At 41.1% G+C, this 13,789-nt stretch overlaps 1 protein-coding gene and 1 long non-coding RNA gene across 4 annotated transcripts in view; one reads left to right on the top strand and one right to left on the bottom strand.

Moving 5' to 3' along the window:
* Positions 1 to 12,919, top strand: part of LOC6529044 (7SK snRNA methylphosphate capping enzyme bin3) — a 33,487-nt gene extending 20,568 nt beyond the window's left edge. For all 3 annotated transcript variants that reach the window (XM_015198712.3, XM_015198711.3, XM_002090039.4), the window contains exons 2-7: positions 1,059 to 2,111; positions 6,525 to 7,806; positions 9,861 to 10,059; positions 10,121 to 11,208; positions 11,331 to 11,477; positions 11,551 to 12,919. In XM_015198712.3, coding sequence (XP_015054198.1) covers positions 1,498 to 2,111; positions 6,525 to 7,806; positions 9,861 to 10,059; positions 10,121 to 11,208; positions 11,331 to 11,477; positions 11,551 to 12,330 — 4,110 coding nt within the window. In that variant the 5' untranslated portion in view covers positions 1,059 to 1,497 and the 3' untranslated portion in view covers positions 12,331 to 12,919. The remainder of the gene's footprint in view (positions 1 to 1,058; positions 2,112 to 6,524; positions 7,807 to 9,860; positions 10,060 to 10,120; positions 11,209 to 11,330; positions 11,478 to 11,550) is intronic.
* On the bottom strand, positions 2,910 to 3,718 carry LOC120320749. Its single transcript, XR_005560289.2, has 2 exons — positions 3,086 to 3,718; positions 2,910 to 2,999 (listed from the first exon to the last, which is right to left on the bottom strand). It is a non-coding gene; the product is annotated as an uncharacterized LOC120320749 (long non-coding RNA).
* Positions 12,920 to 13,789: the final 870 nt, after the last annotated feature.

Below are 13,789 nucleotides of genomic sequence, written 5' to 3'. Positions count from 1 at the left end.
GGGTTTCGCAAAGGAAGGAAACAACCTTTGGCACGGAAACAACGCGCCGCATATTTTTTTTTTCATTAAATTTTTCTTTAGGGCCTGCCGTATCGCGCACTTCGTCCTTTCGTGTTATTCGCGGACGGCAGCGTGTTGTTCCCATTTCGAATCCGCGCGTCTAAAAAATTGCCGTTGAGGGAGCTTAGTTATACGAATATGGGTCTTAAGGTAGACAACTACCAAGATTTATGAGAACCTCTGTCCAAAACATCTGGACTGCTGAGAGATACGTTTCAAATCTGAAACTATTAAAACAATAAAACGAAAGGTGTTAGAATACGCACAGATTTCGTATGGATATCAAGCTAACATTTATGTTACTTGAGCCATCTAAGGGAAGTATGTGTATGTGTAAATGATCTCAGTTATGTTGTCTGAAAATAGGGACTCGCAGAGTAAAAGGGTATACTACTAAAAGGGTAGTTTCGTTGAAAAGTATGTAACAGGCAGAAGAAAACGTTTCCGACCATACAACGTATATATATTCTTGATCGGGATCAATAACCGAGTCGATCTGGCCAGTTGCACTTCTGCAACATCATTTTTTACCCTTTTTGGTAATCATTTTAAGGGGTCCTTGTGTCTGCACAGGTTTATAGTTGCAATCCACAAAACCACCCAAAACGAACGAGGTAACTGGCGCAGGGGAGAGCTCCGATAGAGCCCTCTCAGTTCCAGCCACAAATCATGTAAATATTAATGCCGGGCTAGAGACGTCCAAGGGGAACGAGGATAGAATCGGGGTATGAAGCACAGCGCCTGCACTCAATTTTTCAAAGTTATTTTTGTCGTTAGTTTGTTGGCTGGGTTTCGGGCTGTTTTGACTGCTTCTCTGCTGGTTATTCAGCTCCAGCTCACATCCTGTTTTGGTCTATGGAAGTAACGAATGCAAAATGCTGGTCTAATATTGAAAAATCTGCAGAGCTTCTGGCAGATCCCAATAATGTCATTCAGTTCATTCAGATGCAGTGAAATTCCACAATTCATTTTTCTATTTTATCTTTTGACTCTTGCAGGGTACACTTCAACGGAGTGGATAAAGTCAGGTGGAGTACCATTGTACCAACATACTCACCAAAATGGATAATTTCGATAAAATATTTAATAGTGAAAATGAAAACGGTTGAAGTTTCAGAATAAAAACAAATAACACGCCAAATAATGCAATATTAACAGCAACGTTAGTCTAAGACATCAGGTATTTTACATTGATTGGCACTCAAGCGTGCTAAAATAAAATCTTATGAGGGAGCAAAGCTCTCCGGGCAAGGTCATACACTGTGAGCCATGTAAAATTGAATATTAAAAAGTGGAAATACAAATATAATATTTGAAAAGTGTAAAAGGTAAATGAAAAGTGCAGTCACATAAAACTTAATAAAATCCAGTGATAGTTGCTCAGTAGTATATTTTAAAAGTAAGGGTTATTCTATGGCGTGCATTCTCTAGAGAAATATGGAAAAGCGACTTAGCGACAGTCCCGGAGATTGTCGCGTAACGAGATCCACCATGACGCCTACTCTGCGCCTAGATCACACTTCCAGGCAAGAGCCTCTTCCGCAGCAGTCGGATAACGGCCCAGCTGGAGCGCCTGGAAAGTCAAAATCTCCGACTCCATTGCCCGGAAAATCACAGGTCGCACAGCATCACCAGTTCCGGGCTCCTCAGCAGCAGCAAGGGCCGAAAAACCGGAACAAGGCCTGGAGCAAGAGGCAACACAAGGCCGGCGGGAAGCACAACCCCAGTGCCTGTGTTGACGCAAGCAGTACCCAGACCCAGTCTACGGGCTCCTCGGTCATAGCCGAGACTCTCCTTCCTACGGCGGCGGCAGCCCACAAGGCGGATCTCGAGAACATTCAGAACATCCAAAACAAAAATCTGACTGCCGGCGGTGGAATCAACCATCATGGGAACGCCGGAACAGCACATCACGGCGGTGGCGGTGCCGGCGCTCATCATGCCGCAATCAGTGGGCACCATCACCATCACAACACGAGGCTGGCGCAAAACGCGGCCGCTGGTGGGGCGAGCATAGGAGGAACCATGCAACTCTATAAGAAAATGTTAAGGTGAGTGATTTTAAATATGTATTTTAAAGTTATTATACCCGTTACTCGTAGAGTATCTAACAGGCGGAAGAAAGCGTTTCGACGCAGAAGGAAACGTTTTCGACCATATTATTAATCAGGATCAATAGCCTAGTCGATCTGGCCATGTCCGTCTGAACGTCGAGATCTCAGGAACTATAAAAGCTATAAAGTTGAGATTCAGCATACAGACTCCAGAGACATAGAGCAAAGACAGTATAATAACAAGATGCGTAACGGCCATACATTGGTTTTGCACTATGCAGCCACTTTTTTGGTGACGACCAAAATTGCTCTCTTTTCGCTCGCCTAAAATCGAGAGCGTTAAAATCCAAAAATAGAATTGCCTTGCTTGTATGAGTAAAAACACTAAAGGAGATCGTGTGCATGTGTGCGTGCTATTGATAGAAGACGCCCTTCAGTACCAGTCCCTAAGGATTCCCTAACGAATCCCTAGGTAGTTCTCTGGACTCCTAGAGGAATCCTAGGGGAAGTCTCCATACAAATCTGGGAGGAATTTCCATACAACAGGCGTTCGTGGCGAGGAATTCGAAGTTCCCGAGGATATCCTCTGGAATTCCTCAGGTATTCCTCGGGAATATCGAAAAATAAACAAGGAAACGAGGAATTCCTCAGGAATTCCCGAGGAACTTTTTCGGAATTCCTTGGGAAAATACCTGTAAATACAGAAAAATCTTCCAAAAGACGTAAAAAATGTATTTAATTGGTAAATTCAATTATTATTTTTATTTTTATTCCATTAATATTTTCCTATTTTTGTTTGCGTTCTTTTTAACATGCAAGTGCCGTCAGTGGGGCAAGGACTTGTCCGGTGGCTGCTGGGCTGGCCTTCTAATGTGCTTATGCTATCTGTAAAGAAATATATTGAAATAATATATATTAATATCATGAATGCAATCAGCTATGCTAATTTACCAATGCGAAACAATACTTACCGGTTTTTTATATTTAACGTTGAAAATGTTCCAAACACCACTTGTCATGTTCTACAATTGAATAAAAATGCAAAAAAGGAGTGACGGAAAACGAAACCGAAAATTCTGACAGGCGCTTGCCAGGGTATTTCCGACCATAATGATTCCGTGTAATTAGAGTAATTCTAATTACAAATAGATAAATAATTAAAAACGAACGCATTGGCGTTGCCTATTTTAATTTCTGCCTGTTTAATTTCTTACAAAATTTAAAATCCTTAAATCAACAAACATAAATTAAATAAACACTTTAAAGTATAAAAATATCCCACCAATAATAAGAACGGTATTCACATAGCGTTTTTTTCTCTACTCTCATTTTGTCCTCTCATCTCTCACTCTCATTTTCGGTCACTGCTCTGAACTACTTAAAAAAAAAAAAACAAATATGAACTTCGAACATAGGCAGCAGCAAAGCCCTGACAAAATTTGGCTTGACTTCGGTGTTTGAAACTTTGCTAAAAAAGACCTGTGAGATTTGTTTTTTCGAACTCTCGCGAGGAAAAATACGGGCGAGGAATTTTGGTACTGAAGGGCGATTTTAGGGCCGAAATCAATTTTGATCTAAGAAACAAATTTGATTAATGTTTTGGTCAATTTTGATTCGTAACTATTATGGTTTGAAAGAAATCTTTTATACCCTTTACTCGTAGAGCATTTCTTACCACCCATAATTGCGCGCTTTTTTAAAAATATTAAAATAAAAACTTAAAAAAATAATTAAACTGAACCTTATTTGCATTTTAAATACTGAAAATTGGTAATTCTTATACTACGAGTAGTAATTTGACTAAATAGCTTTAGTAAATAATTAAATCGTATACAAAGTAAATTATTAAAACTACTGTAATTTAAAACAAAGAATTTAAAAAAAAAAAATTACATTAAATAATAATAAAAATAAAAAATTAATAAAAAAAAAAAAAAAATAAAGGGCATATTTTGTTATTTTTACAATGCATGTGCATACGTGTGCACCAATACAGTGGTCAGCTGTCGCTGTATGCGTACAAGAGAGCTGCAGGCTCTAGAACTCTCCGCTCTTTGGCTTTTGAACCAAATTTCGAGAGAGCCTGGAGCCACTTGAAAAGCCACCACGAAAAAATCGTGTGCAAAAAAATCGTATGGCGTTACGCATCTTGTTATTATAATGTCTTTGGTACAACCCACTCTTTTGCGATGCCAATATAACTTGTTTAATAAAAACATACCAGTGCCTTTTTTATACACGTTACTCGTAGAGTAAAAGGATATACTAGATTCGTAGAAAAGTATGTAACAGTCAGAAGGAAGCGTTTCCGACTATGTACATACATATGTACCGTGGCTCACAGCTTATTTCGACCAGCGTCTATCTGAAACTTCAACGGTCTGTTAAAGCTGAACTAAAATTGTATCAACAAAATTTAAACGCAACATATTTCTTGTATGTTTCAAGATATTATTTATTAAATTATTTTGTTTTTAATTATTTTGGTAGTATTTTTTAAAGAATTAATAATGAAAATGCAACTCAAAACAACGCAACAGCTTATTTCAACCAGTATGTTACTAATGTTATACTTTCTTATGCTTAAAACTATTACTTTTTTTTTAATATTTTGTGTGACCTCCCATGTTGTCAACCACCATTTTAAGCCTTTTCGCCATCGAATTCACTAATTTTTGGGTGAGTTCTGGGATGATTTTAGCCCATTCCTTTACTAATGCTACTTTTATGTAAGATTTATAGGAAATTTGGCGTTTCCGAACGTTTGTATCCAAAATTGCCCACAAATTCTCTATAACATTCATGTCTGGCGACTGTGCTGGGAGTTGCACTACATGGGGACAATTCCACACTAGCCAGGTTTGCACAATGCCCGACTTATGTTTTGGGTCATTCTCTTGATAAAATCGAAAATTGTCCCGTATGCCCAGTTTTTCCGCAATAAATTGAACTTCAAAATATGAAGGTAACGCCTTTTATCCATCGTTGTCTCAATAAATTCGAGCTTCCCAACTCCAGCTGCCGACATACAGGTCCAAACATATTTTCCGGACGATGTTGTTGGGAACATTCCTTTCCTTGTCGTGCGTTCTATTTTCGGACGAAACGATAAATGATGCTTTGGACTGTAGAATCACTAAGAGAAACCATTTCTGCAATTTTCCTGCGCGAATGTCAATTTTTAAAATGTTTTAATACAAGCTCCCGCTGTTTTAAAGTTGTACGTGGACTCATATTGCCAAACAATTCTTTTTGCACGATCTTTGGCAGAGAACTGTCCAAATTAAATCTTGACTGCATAAAAAATAATAGGGCAAGGGCATAGTCCAAAAAAAATCGCTACTTTGCAAAGTAACGAAAAATTGCAAAGCTTTAAAGCAGCTGGTTGAAATAAGCTGTGGCATTGTTTTGAGGTTCATTTTCATTATTAATTCTTTAAAAAATATTATTAAAAATAAAATATGTTAGTAAATAATATCTTGAAACATACAAGAAATATGTTGCATTTAAAATTAGTTGATAAAATTTTTAGTTCAGCTTTTACAGAACGTTGAACGCTGTATGTACAGTTGCGAGCATAAGTGAGTGCTTGTTCATAACTCTCGACTTTCATCATCTATAAAAACAATACTGAAGCAGGTAATCCAATAATTTTTTTTTATTTTTGTTTACCTATCCTATTCGTAACAAAAATGAGACAAAAAAAACCGTAGCAATATGTATTCAGCGAAGACTTAGAAAATAAAAACCAAAAAAAGTCGCAAAAACTCACTTTGGCTCGTTATAAGAAAATAAAGAAAAAATTAATTTTTAATATTTTGTCCATAGCCCCTTATTATGAATTACTTGATTTACTCGAGATGGCATACTCTCTACCAAGTTTTCAATGACTTCCTTAGGAATTCGGTTCCATTCATCTTGTACACGCTCCCAAAGATTGGTCATGTCTGTTGGGGCTGAGTCGTACTGCCCGAGCCTTTAAATTTTTTTTTGGATAATGCAGGTTTGTTTTTTTAACAGCCGCTGCATGTCCAATGTTGCGCAGCGCTCTTCTGGCAGTCCACTCTATTACTTACTCACTAATTTTTTCATTTTTATTAAGAAAAATTATCAACTTTTCAAATGAGCCAGAAATTTACACAATTTGTTTTGCAATCGTAATACAACGTTTTAAATTGATCTCCGAAAAACAACAAAGCAAGATAAGACAAATATAACGGAGATTTCTGCTGATAAGAGAAGTTGGTGAGCAAAAATAGCTGTACTTAATATTTGGCGTTTCTGTAAGATCTTTGTTGTTGGGAAAAAATGGGAAGATTATAACGGTTCTATGTAACAGTTATGTTTTAGGTGAAGTTTGCTTAGGTAATTATTTTAACATAAATTCTGCGTTTTTTTTTTCTTTTCCAGGGGTCACCATAACCACGTGCTGTGCGCCGGAAACAATGCTAACCACACGTGCTGCCTGGTCACGGGATGTAATGGAGGCTCTGCCGGCGGAGCGGGCGTAGTAGGAAGCGGTGGCGCTGCCGCCGCAGCGGGGGGTGGGGGAGCGTCCTGTAAGGAAGCGCATAGCTGCAAGGACACCAGCTCACTGAGTGGCAACAGCAGCATCACAGGCAGCGCGGGAGTGGGCAATACAGTGCACTATTGCTGCGGCCGCTCGAAGTTCTTTTTGCCGGAGAAGCGGCTACGCAAGGAGGTGATTGTTCCGCCCACCAAGTTTCTTCTGGGCGGCAACATCTCCGATCCCCTCAACCTTAATTCGCTGCAGAATGAGAACACCTCGAATGCCTCCTCCAGTAATAACACGCCGGCGACCACGCCTCGCCAGTCACCTATCACTACGCCTCCAAAGGTGGAGGTGATCATTCCGCCCAACATCCACGATCCGCTGCATCTACTGGATCCCGTTGATTCCATGGAGTACGAGAAGCAGCTGACGTCGCCCATGAAGCGTGGAGGGGGAGGCGGTGGAATGCTCCACCACCGGCAGCACCACCATCGCACGCGAAAGAACCGAAAGCGACGGCGCTTCGACTCCAACAACACCTCGCATGCCGGCGATGAAGGAGTGGTCGGAAGCGAGCTGACCGACGAACCCCCGCTGCCCACAGTCACCTCTTCGCTGGCGGCGTCGCCGGTGGCAGCGCCCATTACCGTAGGTGGCAGCTTGCTGCTGAGCGAATCCGTTGCTCCGGCCCCGGGCGAAACAGCGGAAACGGGCCATCAGCAGGCGCATGTGCACTCTCCGCAATCGGCATCGACGACGACGACCGCTGAGATGCCCACGCCAACGCCGACCGAGGCAGCGGTGGCGACTGCGACCGAGGAGCACAAGAAACAGGAGGCACCAGCGCCGACTGCAACGTCATCACCACAGATTCAGCAACATGTGGCCGTTGCAAACGAGAAACCTCCCACTCCGGCCTCTTCAACTAGTACTAAGCAGCCGGCAGAGGAGATGCTCCTTAGCTGTTCGGCCATGTCGGCCTCACTGGCGGTAGCTTCGACGCTGGCAGAGCGAAGGGCCAGCCGAGACTTGCGTCTGGACTTGTCAAGCACGTGCTACGGCGTCGGCGGCACGGGTCTAAGTTTCAGCGGCAGCAACGCGGCCATCGTGGGCAGCAGTTTCGGGGGTGGTGGGAGAAAGAGAAAAATTAGCGAGAGCAGCACTTCGCAAAAAAGCAAGGTGAGTAGAGTTCGGGTGGGGAATGTGGTGGGAACAAAACTCGTTCCATTTGGGCAGACAACCGAGATAGAGCATGCTAGAGAGAGACGGAGGCATAGTCGGTAGCTGAGAAAAAAGAACGATTGAGAAGGAGGACCCCGTTGTTATAGCGGCTTGGCTGCAAGTCACTCGCTGCTTTTGTTTTGATTTATTTTGGCAGCTTTTACGTTTTTCGATATTGGTGTTTTGGCTTTGCAATTTTGTTATTTTACTTAGGCCGGATTAGTTAGAGTATGGCTTTGTACATGCATACAGTTGCGAAAAAAATAATAGCAGCACCATAACGTATTTTATTAACGTTGCGGTACCGATAGTACAAAATACTGATTTTTGGGCGGCAAGGTCTAAAATGAGGCGAAAACAAAAATAGCAGCACTATCGATTTTTTCAAATATTCAATACTTCAAATATTCAATACTTGTCGGCGGTTTCGGTGAAAAGCACATGGGTATAAAACTTGACATTTGTATTCCTATTTCCAACATTATTTTTTAAACATACCATTGCAAAAATTCAATTTCTGAAGGAAAATCACACAGAAATATTGGTCTAATCCTTCAATGCTAAAACAAAATGATAGGAAAAGCAATCACCTACAACGAGAATACCAAAAAACGTGGGAGAAAACAATCATTGGGCACCATTCTCTTTAAAAGGCTAGTGCCCGAGAGCAAGAAGGATCCATTTAAAGCTCATACCGAACTGAAAAAGGATCTCAACATATCCGCAACAGTGCAAACAGTTCACACATGTCTAAGGTAACATGGTTTAAAAGGCTGTAGTCCAAGGAAAGTCCCTCTTTTAAATGGGAGACACATACCGAAGCGCATTAAGTTCGTCAAGGAACATTTAAATTGGCCATGCGAAAGATGGACGAACTTTTAATGGTCAGATGAGAGCAATGTGGTTTTTTTTGGTGGCAATGGATCTTGCTCGAATGTAAGGCGCCCTAGGCCTTTTTCATCAAGTGCTACTATTTTATTTTTCGCCTAATTTTGTCGTTTTTAAGTTCCTCATTTAAGATAAGAATAAATAAAACAATTGTTGTTTATTTCCTAAAAAGTGAATTGTTTAACCTTTCTAAAAAGGTATTTCAGCTCCTTTTAAACCCTAAATTGTAGGTAGGAGACTTATTCAAAGTTTTACTGGGCAAGTGCTGCTATTTATACCCGTTACTCGTAGAGTAAAAGGGTATACTAGATTCGTTGAAAAGTATGTAACAGGCAGAAGGAAGCGTTTCCGACCATATAAAGTATATATATCCTTGATCAGGATCAATAGCCGAGTTGGCCATTTCCGTCCGTCCGTCTGTCCGTCTGTATGAACGTCGAGATCTCAGGAACTACAAAAACTAGAAAGTTGAGATTAAGCATACCGACTCCAGAGACATAGAAGCAGCGCAAGATTCATGTTGCCACGCCCACTCTAACGCCCACAAACCGCCCAAAACTGCCACGGCCACACTTTTGAAAAATGTTTTGATATTTTTTCATTTTTGTATTGGTCTTTTAAATTTCTATCAATTTGCCAAAAAAAATTTTGCCGCGCTCACTCCAACGCCCACAAATCGCCAAAAATTGTCAAAGCTGAAGACACTCCTGCGCACTTCCACTAGCTGAGTAACGGGTATCAGATAGTCGGAGAACTCGACTATAGCGTTCTCTCTTGTTTTTTTTGCAGCTGTATGTATCTATGCAAATGGAAAAACAAATATTATGAAATATATTCAAAATGATGTATATTGTACTTCCCTACGGCACGGTTTTGAAGTCGATATATGTATGTACGTTTGCATACAACTAGTACCCTGTAATCCGTAATCATTTAAAACTTTATATAAATGGTTATAAAAAAATGAATATGAATGCCTTTTTTATAATTCTGTTCTATGATTTCAAAAAGAAACCACAGAGCAGTAATAACCTAACCCCATCTCAATTTATTATTAATGGCACTACTTCTCGCACAACAAACAGCTCTCAAGCCAGCTTTATTTATTTTGTTTCTCTGCACAGAAATTTCATCGTCACGATGCCATGGACAAGATTGTCAGTCCAGTGGTTCCGCAACCAGGTGCCTGGAAGCGACCGCCACGCATCCTTCAACCCAGCGGGGCCAGGAAGCCCAATTCCCGCCGCTCTACGTCCGTCAGCGAATCGGAGCTGCTCAGTCCTGTGGAAGAGCAGCCACCCAAACAGCTGCCCCTCATCGATGGTAAGTGTTTTATTCCAAAGTCTAATGATCCAGATGTAAGGTTCATTTTTATGTTCCGCAGTGGAGATACCTCGTGATGACACGCCGGACTTGCCGGATCATGTGCTAGGCAGTCCGCTGAGCACTACTTCGGCGGCCACCTCGCACACGGCCGGCGAGCAGGATTCTCTGGCCGGTGTGGACATCATTATGGCAAATGCTTCGGGGTCAGGGGGTGTGGGCAAGGCACCGCTGACCAGTAGTTTGATGCTGGAACCTGCTATGATTCCCCCAATAAAAATGCTGCCAAAATTTCGGGCCGATGGATTAAAGTACCGGTACGGAAACTTTGATCGTTACGTGGACTTTCGGCAAATGAACGAGTTTCGAGACGTGCGCTTGCAGGTGTTCCAGCGACACGTGGAACTGTTCGAGAACAAGGACATTTTAGACATTGGCTGCAATGTTGGTCACATGACCATTACGGTGGCCAGACATTTGGCACCAAAAACAATTGTCGGTATTGACATTGATCGAGAGCTTGTTGCCCGAGCAAGAAGAAATCTTTCGATCTTTGTGCGAATTCCCACGGAGGAAAAGCTGCAAGAGCCAACGATTGACGCAAAACCGGAGTTGAGTCCGCCAGAAAAAACGGAAATCGTGGCGAAGGTTGAGGCATCGAGAGCAGCTAACAAGAAAACGAGACGGGGCAAGAGACGACGCAAGGTGGATGAAGGAATACATCATCATCATCATCACCACCATCGCCATGACATAGAACAGCTGCAGCAGCAACATAAGTTGAACTCGTTGCTTGTTAAGCCGCACGAATTCTTTCCCATTTCTTTTCCTCTTACCTACGGAAGTATTCCCCATTTTTTAGCATCGAGCAAATCGCCCAGCATGCTCGGAAACAAGAATCAGTTTCCGGCAAACGTCTTCTTCAGACACACCAACTATGTTCTCAAGGACGAGTCATTGACGGCCAGCGACTCCCAGCAATACGATCTCATACTGTGTCTCTCGGTTACTAAGTGGATCCATCTTAACTTTGGAGACAACGGCTTGAAGATGGCGTTTAAGCGAATGTTTAACCAGCTGCGACCCGGGGGAAAACTTATACTTGAAGCCCAAAACTGGGCAAGCTACAAGAAGAAAAGGAACCTAACGGTAAGTTATCATGGATAAACTATAATTTAGATTAGAAAAAGAATAAGATCATATAAATTGATTTTATAAAGCTACGGCTTCACGTATATACCATAATTTCTGTTAATTGTATTTCATTACAGCCAGAAATATATAATAACTACAAGCAGATCGAGTTCTTTCCAAACAAGTTTCACGAATACTTGCTCAGTTCCGAGGTAGGATTCAGCCACAGCTATACGCTGGGCGTGCCCCGACACATGAACAAGGGCTTCTGCCGACCCATACAGGTGATTAATATATTTATTTTAATATATCATTATTAAAGAGCTAACTGCTGACATTCCGTCTTCTCCCCAATAGCTGTATGCAAAGGGAGATTATACCCCGAATCATGTCCGTTGGAGCGATGCTTACTATCCTCAGACGCCATATGAAGCATATCGTGGCATTTACGCCACCATGCCCGTTCATCGAATGGGCGGTGGTGGGAGCAGCGCAGGCGGCAGCAATAGTGGGCATGCTCAAATGCTTCACCTTAGCAGCTCCAGTCGGTCGCAAAACTATGATACGCCACACTACGCAGGCAGCGCATCGGGATCGGCCAGTTGCAGACAGACTCCAATGTACCAGCCCACATATAACCCCTTGGAAACGGACTCATACCAGCCCAGCTACGACATGGAATATCTCAACCACATGTACGTGTTCGCCTCACCGCTTTACCAGACCGTCTGGTCGCCTCCAGCTTCGCTTCGCAAGAGCAGCTCGCATACTCCGGTATTTGGAAGTGTGCGCGATGCAGAGCTGGACGGTGATGGCAGTGGTGGTGGGGGCAGTGGTGGCGGAAGCTACCACCGCCACGTCTATCCGCCAAACGACGACACTTGCTCGCCTAACGCAAACGCTTGTAATGCGTTTAACTCGATTCGGGACGCGGACACAGACGATTCTAACCAGCTGCCTGGGGGAAGTCGACGGCATGTGTATGCAACCAACTGCGGAGAGAGCTCCTCGTCGCCGCAGGTAAATCACCACGAGGCGGTCGGCGAATTTGTGGACGCACTTATGGACGACGAACAGAAGTCTTCAACAGGCGGAGGAACTAGTGGCTCAGCTTATTGTGATCTGTCGGATGCGTAGAATATGGATCTTTTAGGCAGGGAAAAAGTGTCAAAAAGAAAACAAAGAAAAAAAGCGAAAAAACTTTAAAAAATCCCAAAAACTTTTCGTAAAGAAAAACTTTAATGCAACTGTAAACCGAGACGCTTATGATTTTCTATGCGTATATATTTTTATATATCGTAGTTTAATAAATGAATATATACAGATCTATATATACAATTGGAACAGAGATGCATGTGCTTAGATTTATTGCATTCTTTAATATTATGGCCTACCATTTTTGTTAAAATGCTTTATAGTGGAAACCTTATTTGATTCCGTTAGCAGTTCAATTGTAATCCTAGTTTTAAATCCACAATAAGCAATACAAACATAAACACGTTCTCACGTTTATAAATACATATACTGGCACACTCACATGTACGACAAGCTGTAGCTTTAAATAATATACTAAATTGTCCTAAAAATTGTTTGGAAAACATAAAACAAAATCCCATGAATAGCAATTATTTTTGAGTAACATTTTGGCATAACAAAATATTTAAAGCTGGAAAGGAGTGTGAACAAGAACATGAAATAAAGTAAACATAATGGCAAAGCAAAAAAATACAATACATTATTATACATACATACTTGGCAAGTATGAATATGCTTAAAATTATTTACAGCTAAGCAAGTGTAGCATAAATATCATGTTTGATCAATAGAAAAAATCTACATTTCGCTAACTCTTTCTCCACCGTGTGTGGGGTTTGCGGAATTTATGAGTTTTTGATGTTTTTGAAACATTTAAATGGAATATTTTACTTTTTTTCTGAGAAAATTTAAACTAATGTAGTCGAAAGAATTTAATTAATATATTTAAATATAGGAATAAAACCATATTAAATAACAACATTTGTCAAACAATTTTATTGATGGGAAGTTTAAAAATTTTACATTCAACTCAATATGGATAATTCTGGCGCTTTGTGGACGTAAAAGTGGGAGTTGCCTAAATGTTTTGGCCAGTATGTGGGCGTGGCAAACTCTAGAATCTACATACATTCCTTAACTATTTTACACTGAGTCACGAAAATAGTGGAAAATTGTCAATATTGAAGAAATGGGTTTCAATTCCAAACATAAATATGTACATACTTCAAAAAGTCGCAAGCGCATTAACAATTCTAGGTTACCCATTTGACCTACGAATAATGGGTACAGAAATCATATTTGTTGTTTAAACTTGCCAATATATTACATAAATTCGTTAAATTTGTCATCGTAATAAATGGGTTCCCATTTTTCTTAACGCATTATTATTGCGATGACCCGAGCGTACTTTAAACTGACAAATTTTAAATTTCATTAACGTACATCATTGCCATTTTATTTGTAGTCTACGGATCAGCTGTTTGATCGAAGCATACGTATATGCACGTACGTGTATGTATTGGGTCTGTCTCGCTTAAGCTTTCCAGGCGAAAGCTTCTCA

The sequence above is a fragment of the Drosophila yakuba genome, chromosome 2L, assembly GCF_016746365.2.
Source record: "Drosophila yakuba strain Tai18E2 chromosome 2L, Prin_Dyak_Tai18E2_2.1, whole genome shotgun sequence".
Classification (NCBI taxonomy): domain Eukaryota; kingdom Metazoa; phylum Arthropoda; class Insecta; order Diptera; family Drosophilidae; genus Drosophila; species Drosophila yakuba.
This window is presented reverse-complemented; position numbering and strand designations above follow the sequence as displayed.